Genomic DNA, 17,183 nt, shown 5'->3' on the forward strand with positions numbered 1-17,183 from the left:
ACTTCTAGAGCCATTTCTTATAACAAATAATAAAAAAAGGGGAAAAGAAGATTAAAGCCAAACCAGCCAATATATATGAAGTAAATCTGATGTTACATGGAGCATAACACTTCCCTCTTTCACAATGGAAAGAGGAAAGTATATTTTTTCAACTCTTATTTGGGCACTACTTAGTCATAATAATATCACAACTTTCAGTTTTGATTTTTCTTTTGCTTTCCTCTTACATTGTTGAATTCATGTTGAATACATCTTTTTCTGGTTTACTCACTCTCTTCTGCATTAGTTAAGTTGATTCTTCCCATGCTTCTATATAGTCTTTATGTATTTGTGAAAATTTATTTAGTCATTCTCTGATTGATGATCATAGTGAATATGGCCAAAAATGTTTCTTCCTGCATTTTAAATTAATTATCTCTTTATCAGAACTGAGAGGAATCTTCATTCTCTTGGACTCATGTTTTTTGTTGTTTTTCTCTAAAATTTCACACTAATATAAACTGCTCTAGTTCTGCTCACTTTAGTTTCCATTATTAATTCACAAATGTATACCCAAATTTATCACAATAAAATTCATTAAATTCATATATTACAATTTGTTTAGTAATTTCCCAAATGAAAGGACATCTCAATTTCCAATTTTTAGCTATCACAAAAAGTTGCTATAATTAACTAAATAAATGAATAATTTTTTTTCTATGACTTTTTAAAAAATATATTTTTATAGGAGTATAAGTGAGTCAAAGACTCATGTCCTCTTAAGGATCCTTCTGGGTATAGTTTCAAATTGTTTTTCAGAATGGACCAAACACAGCTTCTCCAAAGGCACAGTGTTGTAACCTGTTTCCCTAAAGTCCCTCTAACCTTTGTCATTATCCACTTTTATCATCTTTGCTAGTCTGAAAGGTGTGAAGTAATACCTCAAAGATAGTACCTTATTTTAATTTTTCTAATTATTACTGATTTATAGCATTTTTACACTCATGTCGATCATTTTTTTCATGATTTTTGTTGACTTCTTCTGGAAACTGCTTGTCCATCTTATCCTTTTAGCATTTATTTATTTATTGGGGAATGGCTTTTTAGTCATATAAATCTGAAAGATTCCTTATATATCATGGATATAAGAAACTTATCAGAGAAAATTGAAGCAAAATTTTTTAGTTACCTCTTTTCCTTTGAACTACATTAGACTGTGTGTGAAAGCTTTTTAATTTTAAATAATTCAATTTACTAATGTCAATTTTTCCTTTAGTGATTCCCCTTACTTCTTTAGTCATAAACTTTTCCTCTATCCATGAAGATGAAAAGTAATTTTTTCCTTATTCCTCTAATTTAGGATGTGAGAATTTATATTGAGATCATATATCCACCTGGAGCTTACCCTAGCACATAGTGTGATGTTTTGTTCTAAACCTAAGGTCTGCCACTAGGTTTATGCAAGTTCCTAGCAGTTTTCTTTCTCTTTTTTTTCCCCCTCAAATAGCAAGTTCTTCTCCCAAGTATGTAGGGTTTTTGAGTTGTTTATTAAACATTATAATATCATTTTATATTTCTTTATATTGTATACCTGATCTGTTACATTGATCTCTTTTTTTAAACCAGTACCAAATTATTTTTATGATTACTGTTTTGTGATACAATTTGAGAAATTACCTAATAGCATCTGTCCTTCCCATATTTTTTTCCACTATTACTCATGACATTCTTAAACTTGGTTTAAGTAGTTTCATATGAACCTTGTTATTTTTTCTTTGTCTCTACAAATGTTCTTTTGGGTATTTAAATTGCATTACACTTAATAAGATACTAACAGTATTAATGTTCCTATATTCACACAGTATCTCTAAGATTGACTTATTTTTTGTCAACTTTGCCAATTTACATAGTATAATTTAAAATCTGAGTGGTTTTAATTAATAGTAATTAGTGATTTGTTTCATGTTTTCCTGTGGCCATTCTTTACTATTCTTTTGTTCCTATCTATTGATCCATTTATCTCTTTTATTAATTCCATATAAGATTTGAATATCAGGCATTTATCATTGATATATGATGAAATATTTTCTGTACCATTTTCCTTTAATTTATTTTATTTTATTTTATTTTTTTTAGGTTTTTACAAGGCAAATGGGGTTAAGTGGCTTGCCCAAGGCCACACAGCTAGGTAATTATTAAGTGTCTGAGACCGGATTTGAACCCTGGTACTCTTGACTCCAGGACCAGTGCTTTATCCACTGCACCACCTGGCCACCCCCATTTTCCTTTAATTTTGATAGGTAGAGAGATAAAATATTTAAGGAGTTACTAGTGGACTAGGAATTGTGCTAAGTTCTAAGGATATAAATAAAAACAACTAGTCACTTTCTTCAAGGATGTTAAAAGGAGAAACAACACATAAAGGAGAGATGGACAGGGAGTAAGGGTTGTGGTTCAATTGGCAGGGGGGTGTCATGGGTGGAAATGTGTAGGCCTAGGAAAAAGCAAAGTAAGGTGAAAACTGGTTTATCAAAGCAAAGGAGAGTTCCAGGAATAAGAATCCAATTTTCTAGAGGATAGGGTAAGGAGGAAAAAGAATCCTTTTCCAGATGATTGAGGAAATCAATAGGGAATCAATCCAACTATCTTTGAAAATCATTTAGAACTATACCAAAAAATTAGAAATTATCCAAGTCTAATACATTTTGCATAATTATATGCTAACAAATTGATAATTTAGAGTTGAAACAGTAATGTTTTTAACAAAAGACCTTGGTTAACAAAAAAAAAAGAAATAAACTCTTACAATAACCTATTAGAGATGAAAAGAAATTTCACAAGCCATAAATAAGTTTCCAAAGTAAAACTAACCTTCAGAACCAGATGGATACAAAAGTGAAATTCATATATAAAATATTTGTAACTAAGAAAAGTTAACCTTCCAGTCTCTTTCCCTGATATAAATAAGGTCTTGAGGAATGGTATGGTCAGTATTGTCTGTTTTATATTTTATGATCATTTAACTCTCTTGTGGAAGAAATTTCCCCTACTCATAGTTACTAAAGATACCTGATCTTGTTCACGTATAATTAGTTATTGGTATAAATTTTTATATTTAATTCACCTAATCCATTTTGAGTTTACTATGTATGAGAATTGAAAATGAATTTCTACTAAACTCCTTTCTAGCTCTCATGTCTGGACTTATGGAAAAAGGGAATCATTACCCTTGTAAATAATATTTTGGGGTTTATCCCAAAGTGAGATGCTTTTTTTCAAACATTTCTGTTTATTGTTTATATTGACTCCACTCTTCCTTTTTAAGTACTTCCAAATAAATTTGATTTCTATTGCTTGATAATGAAGTTTGAGATCTGGAAATGCTCTTTATTTCTACCTTTTCCTATTATTTCCATTGAGATTGGACCTCTTGATTATCATCCTAATAAATTTTGTTATTATTTTATCTGATTCTTTATTTCCTTGGTAACTTCACAGGCATAACACTAATCTCCTAAATTAAAAGATGACTACTATTTTAATCTCTATTCAACTTTTCATATCTCCCTTTTTTCTATAAAAAAAGTTATATTTTTTTTATAAATTTTGTGTTTCTTATTAGTTAACTCCCAGATGTTTTCTTATTTTTGTGATTTTGAATGGATTTTGATCAATAACAAACATTCATTTAATACCAGACACTGCTAATTTCTAGGGGGAAAAAAAAAGAAACTGAAACAGTCCCTGCACCTTAAAAACCTTATATTCTATAACCATGGAAATTTAGATAGATAGAAAATATGGTTTTAAGGGTAGGAACTCTTTTCTGCTTTTCATTTTATCTCTGTCACTTTGCATAGTGCCTGGTACAAAGCAGGTATTTAATAAATGCTTGTGGACTGATCAATATTTCATTCAAATTATGAAAATAATGAAAAGCAGAAATCATCTAAAATGTTCATATATATATATATATATTTGTATGTATATTGTCAAAGTGAATAAGTTTTAAACTTATATTTCTGGCCAAAGTTTGCTTCCTCAATCACCAATTAAGGGTTATAAATCTGAATATTAATTCTAATCATATCAAGGTCTGTTTCTTTCCATCTACAAATTTGAATGTTGACTCTGTAGGTGTCTTTTTGACTGGTTAGCTAATAGTAGCATTCATAAATTTCTGATTGTTGAGCCAAGCACAGGAAGACACATCCTAGAAAGGGAGGAAGGTTCCCATGTTTTATGGAGTCTATAACTTATTTATAACTTATTATAATTATCTTAGTCAGGAGAAGGCACTCTCCCTCACTGGTAATGGAATCCCTGACAGTTCTGTCATTAAATAGATATCAAAACTCAGGGAAATAAATAATAATGTATAATATGACATCTTTAAAAAAGAATCCATAATTTCATTGGTTGCCCAGCAAAGTTATATGACTCTTTGTCTATAAAAGTGTTCATTTAATTTCTCTCCATGAGTCTGGTTCTATTTATGAGTATTTTGAACCTTAGAGATAATAATAGTATGGATAAAAATGTGATGTTTAAGCCTAAACTTGTTTGCCTTGTTTAGGGTTAAGCTCTGGAAGGTTTACCACACTTATGTTTAAACCTTAATTTGTATTTATCTTATTTAAGGACAAACTCTGGAAGATTTAGCATATTTATTTTTAAGCCAAATTTGTAATTTTGTCTTAATTAAGACCAAACTCTGGTGAGAAAGAAGGGCTTAAATATGCACATACACATTTATACACATGTGTATACATTTATGTGTATCTATTTGTATATTTATGCATGTATACACATACATAATACATACACATATGCACATGTAGAAAGACCAATACAAATACATGCATTTATATCTACATAGTTATTTATACATGTTTGGTTATTTGATGAGTCTATCATATATGAATACACACATATATCCTATATACATATTCACTGTTGTTTGTCAATGAAGGCAGTGACATCAGAGAGGTGATGTGAAGCCCTGAACATTCATATGAATTAGATTTGAGTGAGGGGGTGCTGTGCTAAGTCATCAGCCTCGCTTTCTCTTCCAAAGTCATCAGAGTTCAGTGGCCAGATGTGGATCAGGATGAGTAGAGATGGCCCTGAATGTGAGACAATCAGGAATAAGTGACTTGTCCAGGATCACACAGTCACTGTTCAGATCAGATTTGAACTCTTGTCCTCCTAACTCCAGGGCTGGTGTAAGCATATACTCAAGGGAGGGAAACCAATTTGGAGGAAATTTCAGTAATTGAAGTGAGAAGAGTTAAGGGCTTGAATTATGATGGTAGATGTGGGTAGATAAGTGGAGAGAGATGTGAGAGATATTGTGTAAGTAAAGACCTAGTAATTTATATGATACAAGGGATAAGGAAGAATGAAGAATTCAAGATGACCCCTGATTGTAAACCTGCACACATGGAAGAATGATGGTTCCCTTTTCAAAATAGGGCACTGTGGGAAAAAAGGATTAATAAATTTTGTGAATTTAGAACAGGGAGAGAATAGGATCTATTCCTATCATTTTACAGATGTGGAAACTGAGGCACAGGGAGGTTAAATGACTTGTCCTGTGTATGTTTGAGGCAAAAATTCAACCCAGATCTTCCTGACTTCAATTCCAGTGACTTATCTAAATATGTTGAATCTGTGATGCCTAAGGAATATTTAGTTTGAAGTATCCAACAACTAATTGTTGCTACTGGACAAGAGTTCAAGAGACAAACTAAAGTTGAATATATAATTTTTTTAAATCATAATTTCTTCCTGGTTTTTGTTTACATTTTACAGAAAGAGGTGATTTGTTCATTATATAAAGGGATTTTAATTTTGTGTCTTGATACCTTATGATGCTGCACACTGGAATCAGGTGACCTTCATTTAAATTTTACATACTTGACCTTGGGCAAGTCACTTAATGTCAATGAGTCTGACTTTTCCCCAGCTGTAAAATCAGAGGGTTAGACTTAATGGTCTCCAAAATCCTTTCCAGTTCTAAATCTATGATCGTATTATCAATTAGTTTCTTCATTGATTTTCTAAGGTTCTCTCAGTATACCATCATGGCATAGAGATAATTTTAACTTCTCTTTGCTAATATATGCAGCCTTACTTTCATTTCCTTTTCTTACTGATATAACTAGTATTTCAAGAACAATATCTAATAATAATGGTGAGAAGGGCTGTGCATCCCTTTTCCCTCTTTTCACCTATTTTTCATTGTCCTACCTTTTCACTCATTTAGGTTCTGGACTTTTCTTTCTTTTCTACCTAAAGTCTTATTTTGCACATCTCAGTTCTATACCTCACTTTCCCCACTACCCACATAGGCAGACCCTCCCCTTCCCCATTCCCACCATGGGATCAGGGTAAGACTTACTTCAGTTTTTCCACTTTACAATTTGGATTTCTTAATGCCACACAAAGCATTTTCAATTGATAGGTTGAAGATCTTAGTTTCTCTCCAAAGTCTTCCAGACATGATTCATAATCACCCAAACACAGCATGAGTTCTTTCAGGTTCTGATTCTTGCTGATCACAGAGATGAGATCTTGCCAAGCCAAATCAGGTAAATTAAAATTAAAAAATCTAGAGAGAAATGATTGAATTTTATTGTGGCTATCAATGGCACTCAAGAAATCTTGCAGTATCGATATATCTATCTATTTATACAGAAAAATGAAAAAGACCCAAAGTAAATTATAGCAGTTCTGAGAGTGACTTTAGCAAGATAGATGGTTGGGGCTCTGAAGGCCAGAACATCAGAGACAAATCCAAGTACTACCTACCCACTGTCAGCTCCATTCAACCTTCATTCCATACCCCTCATTCTTAGTTTCTTTTTACTCTGTCAGTGTTACCCCAAACCTCTTAGACTCAGTGGCAAAGCTGTAACTCAAGTCTGGAACAGTTAGACTGAGTGGAGAAGAAAGAAACTTGACCCAAGGTGAAGCAGCTCTCTAAGTATCTGACATTCAAAGAGAACCAGAAGTTCTAGTGACAGTCTTTCTTAATAAGAGGAGGGTCATTTATACCCAGAACCCTCTCTAAGGCACAGTAATTGAGGAATTTGTAATGAGGACCTGCTATTGGTATAAGAGAATGTGTAACTCCCAGGGTGTCCCATCAGAGTCTGCTAAAAGAAATTAATTAGATTCCTAAGGTTTATATGAATAGATTCAATCCATAACCTTCCCAACTTTCACCAGGATAAATAAGCAAGACTATATTTTTACACTTCCCTAACCATTGATCAGGCTTAATTTGTTGTTGTTTTCTTCTTCTAAGGCACCCTCATTTTTTTTCTGATTCCATTAGGAGCTGGATATCACCCTGGGCTTTCCTACTTTCATCACTTTCCTAGATAAGCCCCTTGGGAAACATCTTGAGGATTTTAAGAACATGTGGCAGAGTGTAAAGTATAGGGAGCCCAAGGACACCAGAAAAACAGATCTCAATCTCCATGAGAGCCTTGTCCTTTGAATCTCCAGAATCTAACATAATACTGTGCATATAGCAGATAGCTAAAGGATGAAATTTGCTATCAAAGATAAAGGGATCAGAGTGATAGGTGAATATAAGTGAAAGATTGTAAAGATCTTAAGAAGAAGAAAATTCAGAAACCTTGAACCTTCAAATGAAGCTGCCAGGCAGTGGCTAATGACAACCCCCCCCCCAAAAAAAAAGGTCTTCAAATACATCTGGTGGATGATACAATATAAGGTTTTATTCTAGCATGAACATGACTTCCAGCTGACCCATCTGATCTATGCAAGATTCCAACTTGTGAATATCTGAATAAAAGACCTTCAGTGAGTGTAAGCCTATTCACTCTACCTTCATGGTGAGTTCAGACATGACTAAGGGACTGGGGGTGAATCAGAAATACTGTCATGAAACAGCCTGGGCACATTTGTCTTTTCTGAGCCAAGGAACACCAGTTCAAGGGAGAGTATCTTAGAATCCTGTCAAAGATATGAGGAGTAGCCTCCTATCACTAACAGCTATGGAATAAGGCCTATTCTCCCTCCCTTTCCTTTTCCATGCTTTGCCTTCTTCAACAAGTGACATTCTTATGGATTCCAAAATATATAACTGGTGTAAAATATCATTTACTTCCCTACCAATCACTACCTGAGACCTCTTAAAAGAGAGGGAACTTCTGTAACACATACCAGCAAGAGAATTTTTTCCTGTACAAAATGGGAAAGGAGCTGAAGACAGACTTGGAATCCTCTTTCCCTCTTGGCAAGACCTCAGTTGCCTGGACAGAGTATCCTTCAATTAATCTCAGTTGGATATGGACATTCTGTGCAAAGGTTTCATCATTTTCTTTTCATCATAGATAACAATATAGTTTCATCTATGAAGAGAGATTTCTTGGTTTCCAAACACAACTTTAATAGAACTAATTCAATCTGGGATGCCTTTAGTGGGGTTAATACATAAAAAGTAGAAAAGGACATCTCAGTTTTCCACAGACATATGGTAAGAAAGTGCTACAGTGCTTGGTATTTGGCTGTTTGTTCCCAAAGAAAAGCCAAGATGACAATCTGGACTGGCCACATGTCCAAACCTGAAATGAGAACACTGTACTCCCTCATAAGAAAGATCCATGGTTCAATCTGTGTGTAGAGAGCCTAGTAAAGACTTCAAGACACAAGAAATGAAGATACTTACAAGCAAATTTTCTGTGCTCCTGAACAGTGGCTAATACAGTAAACAGCTCTCAGGGCATCATACTGGTGGTAAACTTTTGCTTTGATTTCTTTCATGTTAACTAGTGCCTGGGTTACACACTCAGCATCTTGAGTCTCATATAAATAAGAATACCATTCTGGGAAATCATTCTTTAAAAAAGAGGATTGTTCAGAATGACTCTTGGCTTCTCCCTCAATCCAATGCAGCAGTTGTGACTTGATATCTGGTGACATTCTACATTTGAACTTCTCCTGTGCCTCTGCAGTCTTTGCATTTAGGAAGCCAAAGAGGAAGCATACCACTGGGACCAAAAAGCTGGCATCATCTCTGCTACACTCCTCCAGTAGTTTTTTGACATCTGGAATGGAGGAGTCAGGGCTCTTCACCCCTTCTTTGTCTGTGCTCATCACATAGAACAAGGCAGCAAAAAACTCTTGGAAACTCAAATGAATGAAGCTGTAGCAATTTTCAGAGTCACTGAATTTCTGAAAAATGTTCATGTCTAAGAAGGCAGAGACACTGGCTGCCTCTAAGTCATGTCTCCTCAGGTCCTCCTCCTCAAACAGCAGTTTTCTCTCCCAGATCCCCTCAGCTGCCAAGTGACAAAGACCCTTCAAGTGCTGAGGTGCAAAGTTCTTGTCATTAGATATGATTAAATTGATATAATACATGTATAGAGCAGTGGTAGTTCTCAAAGACTGGACAGGTTTTTGCACTTTCTCCATCTGTTGTTTCAAGCAAGTGCAGACAATCCAATTCATCAGTGGAATAGAACACAGGGTGAGGAGTGTGGCATTGTCTTCTACTAAACTAAAAGCTATTTCACCTGAAGATTTATCTCTGAAAAAATTGCAGAAATACTCCTTTCTATACTTCACAGGGAATCCCAGGATCTCCACATGATGTGGATTCTCCAACAAAGGATGAAATTTCCCCAGAGCAGTGAGTCTAGTAGTGAGCAACAAGGAGGCTTCAGGGAGCAAGACTTTCCTTAGTAAACTGCTCAGCAGGATGGGCACTGGCCTCTGCTGCTTCCAGTCTTTACACAGATCAAATCTGGGCTCATTACAAGGGAATTTCAGTTCATCTAAACCATCTATGATGAATAGGAGTCTCTCTGGTTTGGCCATGATCTCTGTCATGGGAGTTGGTGGGCAAGGCCAGTCATTGTCAATTAAATCAGCAAAACTCATTATTTTTTCTTCTAATGGGTTCAGTTCTCTGCATGTGAGATAGAAAACATAGGCAAATTTCTCCTGGTAGAATTTCCCCTCTGCCCAGTCTAACATCACTTTGATGGTCAGGGTGGTCTTCCCAATACCAGCAGCCCCCTGCAGCACAACAGTGCGGGGTTGGATACCTGTCTTTTGATGAGGATTGAATATGTCTGACACCTCTGTAAACTGTCTTTGGTCCTTCCTGACTGCAGCCTGTTTCCATCCATGGACTAGGAGTTCATGGTCTTTTGGTTCCTTATAATGATAATCTCGAAGAACAAACAGCAGTTGTGTGAATTGGTGGGGAAAGACTTCATTCTTCCCAGGATGAGAGATCTTGTCCCTCATCATTAGCTGGAATTTATTTCTCACTTGTTCATGATACTTGTTTCTTTCATCTAAAGTCATAACAAACACAGTACAGAGATTTTCAGGATTAAATTGCTGGGGTATCATAGGGCAAAATTACTTGAGATAATTGTTTGGGCATCACTGTTCCCAGAATGTATATGGAGGGAAAGGGCTGCCCTCTGACCTCTACTCTGACCTCACATCTGCTTCTGTCTAAGGTATGCCCCCAATCCTGTCTACACCTCAATTTAAGTGATCTTTTTGAAAAACAACCTCAACAAAAGAATTCCTGATCAGAGCCTTCAGTGTCTGTCTTGTTTATATCACAAAGTCTAAGCTCATGAAACATTTTAATGCTTTCCTACTTATCTATCCTTATTTCCTCCTAGTTTCCCCAAATAGACCACTGGCTTCTTACCCTCTACTGTTTTGGTTAATGTAAAGTCACTCAAGTCAAAATTCAACTCCACAAATATTTATAAGTGTGTACTCTATGGCAGGTAGCCTGCTAAGATATGGGGATAGGAAAATAGACAGAAGAGTCCCTGTGCTCAAGATGCTTACAATCTAAGAAGGAATATGATATTCAAACAATTGTGTGTAAACAAGATATAGACAGGATAAACTGAAGATAACCTCAGCAGGAAAGGACTAACATGGTGATACTGGGAAAGTCTTCTTGAATAGGTGGGATTTTAGTTGTGACTTTAGGAAAAGCAGGGAAGCTTGGAGATGGTGATGAGAATTCTAGGTTTAAGAATCAATGACAAGGCAGGCACCAGGTGCAATGTCTTGTCCTCACCACAGAAATCTCATCTCTTGTTATCAAAATCTTGTCAGTTCCTTAAGACACAAGACACATTCCACCATCTATGAGATTTTCTTCTGATCATCCCAGCTGCACAGGATTTCTCAACTCTAATAACTTTCCTTCCATTAGACCCATTTTCCTCTCCTCACTGACTAATCTATATTGGTTTTTATGCTTTTGTGACAAGAACCCCGGGCTATAATCTCAGAATGACTGTATTTGCCAAGTGCTTTGAGTTTTACCTTGGAGTAACTTCTTATTTTCATTTCAATGAACACAAATTAAATGCCTATTGTATGCAAAGTACTACAGGAGTTTTCTACAAAATCCCAACAAGAGCTTGTCCAGACTCTTGGATAGGAACTCACCACTTCTTGAACTAGCTGCCTTCTCACTTTTTGAACAGCTCTAAACCTTTGGGAGTCTGTCCACCTTTTACTTCACTGAACTACCCACATTGATCTTAGTTCTGTCTTCATTTATTTCCAGTTGACACACTAATTTTGCTCCACCTGTCAAGAATTATCTAGACAATCAAAAAATTAGCACAATGGAAGTATCTCTACTCCCAAAGGCCTTTTCCCTCAGACTGTATGGCTCTGCCAAGAACTTCACTTAAGGAAGACCCTCTCAGACAAGTCACTTCTTCATTTTCCTCTAGACTGCATCAGAATTTTTCTCTAACGTGCCCCAAGGTATCTTCACCCAAACCCCAGTTTTCAGTTTCTTTTTCTGTGCCTTATTTCCCTATTTGACTGCATAAGCTCTTAGAGGGCAGAAACTGTCTTTTTTTAAAAAAAGTTCTTAAGAACAGGACACAATTGGTACTTAATAAATGCCTATGTGAGGAATATGTGGGTGTTTGGATTCCACAAGAATGTGAAGAGAGAATTTTTAGTTTACATTACAAAGACTAGGGTCTGTCTACATTATTGTCTTTGGGCCAGGTACTGAGTTAAAATCAAAAGACTTAAAAAAGTTTATTTACTTCTACCCAAATATACTTATAAATCTCAGAAAGAAAATGAGAATTCTTAGGAACTCAATTTCATACATGTTGGGAGCCAGGGTCTCTAAGCTGTTTGATACAGTCGCAGCAGGAAGACTCAAGGCAGTCACACCGCCTGATGGAACATTTCCTTCTTCAATATATATAGGGATTTCATGCATGCCAATATTTATAGGTTTATTATTGATTGCAATATTTACTCACCCTAATACTGGAATGACTATAAAGGAAAGATTTCAGAAAAATTCTTGAATAAAACAGATTATAAACTCTATCCAAATTTAACAGGACTGCCTCTCCCTGAGGCATACAAAAGGCTTCAACATTATGAAATCTCTGGAAAACCCAACACTGGGAATTCCAAGGAAATGTCAGAATATATATATATATATATATATATATATATATATATATATATATATATATATATATATATATATATGTATATATGTATATATACAGGGAAAACAGATACAAGATGGGTCAGATAGAATTCCAGGGAAATTAATAGTTTTCCACCCCTTCCCATACACAGGAATATATGAAAAAGATGGTGAGAAAATAGTTAGTACAGGTGACCGATATGTGAACTCCAGCAGCCTTAGTTTCATGGGAAAGAATAAAAAAAGTCACAGAAACTGTGACTTCTACCAACAAGGCCTGAAAGAAAAATTGGTTATTGTAAGAGTTAACGGATGAGTAGACAAGCATAAAGACCCTCACTATAGATTGTTAAGGGATTGTATCAAAAAACATTACTTACGCAAAAAATATAAAAAACTTTCCATAAAAAGAATTGCTTAATTAATAACTTTAAATGAATTAACAGTTATACAATGTAGTAATAAATAAGGTAACAGACAGGTTGAGGTCATCATGGTCTGAGTAGGGATAAGAAATCAATTATATGATTATTACTTAAACTTGTAATCACATGATTAAAACTTGTAACCATATGAACTATATGATTGATGATGAAAATTGTACACTTTGGTAAACCAAGGAAATGATCTTAGCTTGCTTGAAACATACATGATTCTGAGACTATAAAAATAAATCCAAGCAGCTTACATTCAGTCAACCTGCTCCTGCCTTTACCCCCTTGTTGACTCAACTCATTTCACCGACTCTATCCCTCCTGTCAGGTTCCAAGGACCCCGTGGAGCCTGGACCCCTGCACATACATGATAATTTCAAAACATAGTTAAGAACTTTACTACTTACAAACTTTAAATGCTCTTAATAGTAACCCAACAGCTAATTTTTTCACAAATAGTAACCTTAAAAAATATAAAAACTTTTCTACGATGAATATCTTCACATTATTTGAAATAGATTAGCTTACAGATTTAAAAATTTAGTAAACCTTATACAAAAAACATAGAAAAAGATAGGTTTTTCTGAGTCTTTTTTTTAAAACAGCAATAAGGATTCCTGAGGTTAAAATGGGCAATATATTAATTATGAACTTGAAAAGTAATGGACATCTCTCTTATTCAATCTTTTTTTTTTTTTTTTTTTTTTTAGGTTTTTGCAAGGCAAATGGGGTTAAGTGGCTTGCCCAAGGCCACACAGCTAGGTAATTATTAAGTGTCTGAGACAGGATTTGAACCCAGGTACTCTTGACTCCAAGGCTGGTGCTTTATCCACTCTGCCACCTAGCTGTCCCTTTCTTATTCAATCTTAAAGCAAAAATATTGAAATTGGAACTTATCATGGCTAAATTGGTATAAAAATTTATTTTTAGATATTGTTATATTTGCAAGTGTTGAAGCATATTAATGGAAAAATTTTAAAGAAAATTTGTTTCTATGTGTTATATGTTTCAAACCTTTTGTTGTAAAATCATCTGTGGAACATGGTTAACATTTTGTGATTTTTTTTCCCCTGTAATATTCATTGTTACCACTATACAAACATAATCAAAATATGGCATTATTTCTGATCCTGTAGTCTATGAAATTTAGAGATGAATCTCTGTCTGATTATAGGAAATTGCTATAAAAATGTCATGGGACTGAAATTGACTTTCTATCTTAAGTCTGAAATCCAGCTATCAAAGGAAAAGACTGGTGGGCCATAGTCCATAGAGGCCAGAAAAAGAAAAGAAATCCTAGAGAGGGGTTTGTTGAAATTTTACAGGTGAAAAAGTTTATTGGGGTAAGAGTTGTAAAAGCATCTCATATGTTTATATAAATATATCCAGATAGGGGAAAATTAAAAGACTTGGAGAGATAGAAATTAATGCATGTGTTCCATAAGGGATTGACTGACTCTGTCTTCAGTGTATCTCATTTTTGCATGGAAAAACTTCTTTTCCTTCAACTTCTCAGACTGTTCCTCTCTCATGGATCTGAGGTTTCACTTTTTCCTGACTCAGTTTCCCACGAAACTCAGAAAAATGTCTCTCATCTGGCAGAATGAGAATCTGGCTTGAGGCAATTGGCTACCTATATGACCTCCACTTGGACAGACATCTAAATTACATAAGGATCATTGTCCTTTCTTTCATGTAGCTAATTTTTATGGTAAATTGCTAGAATCATGTCAGACACACAATATTGAAATCAGGTATAGGAATTTAAGTAATTTTGGCTTGCATTTATCTAAATTTAAAATAGATTGGTGTGTAGTTTGGCATAACTGTTATGAAATTTCATTTTTTTAAGTGAAAAAGTATCCTCTAAATGGGGGGATAACAAAAATAATGATAATAAACTGTTTGTAACTGAATTCTCTGTGAATACCAGATCAAATTGTAAATCATTAAGATCTAAGGGATTTCAGAATTTCATTTTCTAATACTGATAATAGTATTCGACTACTTAAAATACTAAAAAATTTCAACAGAAAAAGGAAAAATCTCTGCAACTTATCTGCATTGATGAAATCTCTGAAGCTACATCCTAAGTCATTGAATTGCATAAGGTGACTTCAGAGAAACAAACCTGAATCTTTCCTTGCTGCTATGTGCAGCACATATGTATGTATGTACGTATGTATATATGTATCTATGCATGTATAATCAGAAAGGATTGCCCCCTTTTGAATATCTGTAATATTTTTTAGTTTGTGATTGCATTACTCACTTGTATTACTGTTATGAATCTTATATTACTTGCCCATGGTTCCTAGAAAATATAAGTTCCAATGATATATTATTTCCCCTCCAAAACACTCATTTTCTTCCTAATTTTTATATGATTGATTTACAAATGGCATTAAAGTCTAACTAGATCAAAATGGGGGAATGTCTAATCTGATATTCTTTAAGATGGAATTAATATTTCTTGATCTATATATTTCTGATCAGAAGATGGTCTCTGAATCTTAAACTAATAGTTATAAAATGTCAGTTTGCTCTATAAAGCCTGTCTTCCACAATGTTTTATTTAACCTGTGTCAGTACCATGTGGTCATCTCAGTGATAGGACAAATAAATTCCTTATCTGTTAAACAAAACTCAAGATAAGAGACATCTTGAATGAGGAGAGAAAATCTTATTGTTATTTGTAAACATTTATTCTTCAGCATAAGTGAAATTCTTGTCAATAGAAATTTTAAGCAAATATTGTAAGATTTCAGAGAATCATATTGTAAAATGTGAAATATCACTGGTTAGCCACCAAAGTTTTATGATTTTTTTGCTTCTTTTTTTAAATGCCCCCCAAATTTTGTATCAATCTTGGCATTTGCAAGGATGCCATTTATCCATGTATTTTGGTAAGATCCTAGAGAATTAAACTTCATTTATAAAACTGACTTTGTTATTTCATTTTCAGCCTAAGGTAATTATGTTTAACACCCCCTAACCCTATAAGGGAATTACTTGAACTCTGTTTCTCACACCTTGATACTAGATGAGATAGTACTGAATCTTTCTCAGACTTTTTGTAAATCTTCACTGGGAGGGGTTTAGCATCAGATCTTTTTCTTTGACCTCTGCCCTCTCCTTTCTATCTCTTTTCTCTAGGGACATTAAACAATTCAAACCTTGTTCTGATAATCAGTTTCATTTTTAGGCTAGAGGTGAAATCATGCTCTTCCCTGCGCCCCCCCTAGTCCTTATGGAAACAATTGAGCTGTTTTACTGAACTTCTTTCAGATTAGAGTTATTAATAATTTGAAACCTCACACGGGCAAATTCTTATCATTCCAGCAAAGGTTTTGTTGAAGGAGAAATGTCTGCCTACTATTTTTTAATGTTTTTCATGCTTTTCAATCTATGTACTTGGGTTTGGATGTCATGACTGAAATACAAAAGAATTCCTGAGTGAGAAGGGGCAGCTTGATATTACTTTGCCAATGGAACAACTATAGCAATTAATAGAACTGTAGAGGGCAACCAGACATAAAACAGTTTTTCCCATGGTGACCCTCTTAGTATGTATGTCTCTACATTTTTGTATACTTGTGTGTGTGTGTGTGTGTGTGTGTGTGTGTGTGTGTGTGTGTGTGTGTGTGACTCTTATTTGGATGGTATGGAGTTAGCCTTGGATATATGCATGTTTTTTCTGTGACTGTAATAACAGTTTTCTTACTCCTAATTCTACTTGACCTGCCTGAAACTTCTGATTCTTCCAGCCACCATTTCCCTTCTAGATAATCTCTCTTCTCCTTGCTTATGAAGTAAGGCTTTTTCTTTGTTTTTCCTTCAACTTCTCAGACTGTTCCTCTCTCATGGATAATTATCCTACACCTACTCTCAAATGGGTTTGTGTCCTCAGATTCTCTCCCTTGCCATCTCTCAAGATACTCTCTCCAATGTCAAATAACTCCTTTACATTTAATAGTCTCAGGCTGATTTCTCATATGTTTATATAAATATATCCGGATAGGGGAAAATTAAAAGACTTGGAGAGATAGAAATTAATGCATGTGTTCCATAAGGGATTGACTGACTCTGTCTTCAGTGTATCTCATTTTTGCATGGAAAAACTTCTTTTAGGTAAGAAAGGGGGAATGTACTCTGCATTTTCCTAGAAGTTTTATAGTGACCTCTTTCTTCCAAGGAGTTAAGAGTATTAGTTACAATTTCTAGTATCCAAATACTTTGAATTAGAAATAAGACTTAACTGAGCTTGAAACCTA

At 34.6% G+C, this 17,183-nt stretch overlaps 1 protein-coding gene across 1 annotated transcript in view; it reads right to left on the minus strand.

Annotated features, from left to right (window-relative positions):
- LOC141508601 (NACHT, LRR and PYD domains-containing protein 1a-like) overlaps nucleotides 1–17,183 on the minus strand; it is a 275,129-nt gene that overhangs the window by 52,480 nt on the left and 205,466 nt on the right. Inside the window, 1 exon segment of the mRNA XM_074217379.1 lies at nucleotides 6,383–6,592. Within this exon segment, the coding sequence (XP_074073480.1) occupies nucleotides 6,383–6,592 (210 nt within the window).

This window comes from Macrotis lagotis, chromosome 1 (assembly GCF_037893015.1).
Source record: "Macrotis lagotis isolate mMagLag1 chromosome 1, bilby.v1.9.chrom.fasta, whole genome shotgun sequence".
In the NCBI taxonomy this organism is placed as follows: Eukaryota; Metazoa; Chordata; class Mammalia; order Peramelemorphia; family Peramelidae; genus Macrotis; species Macrotis lagotis.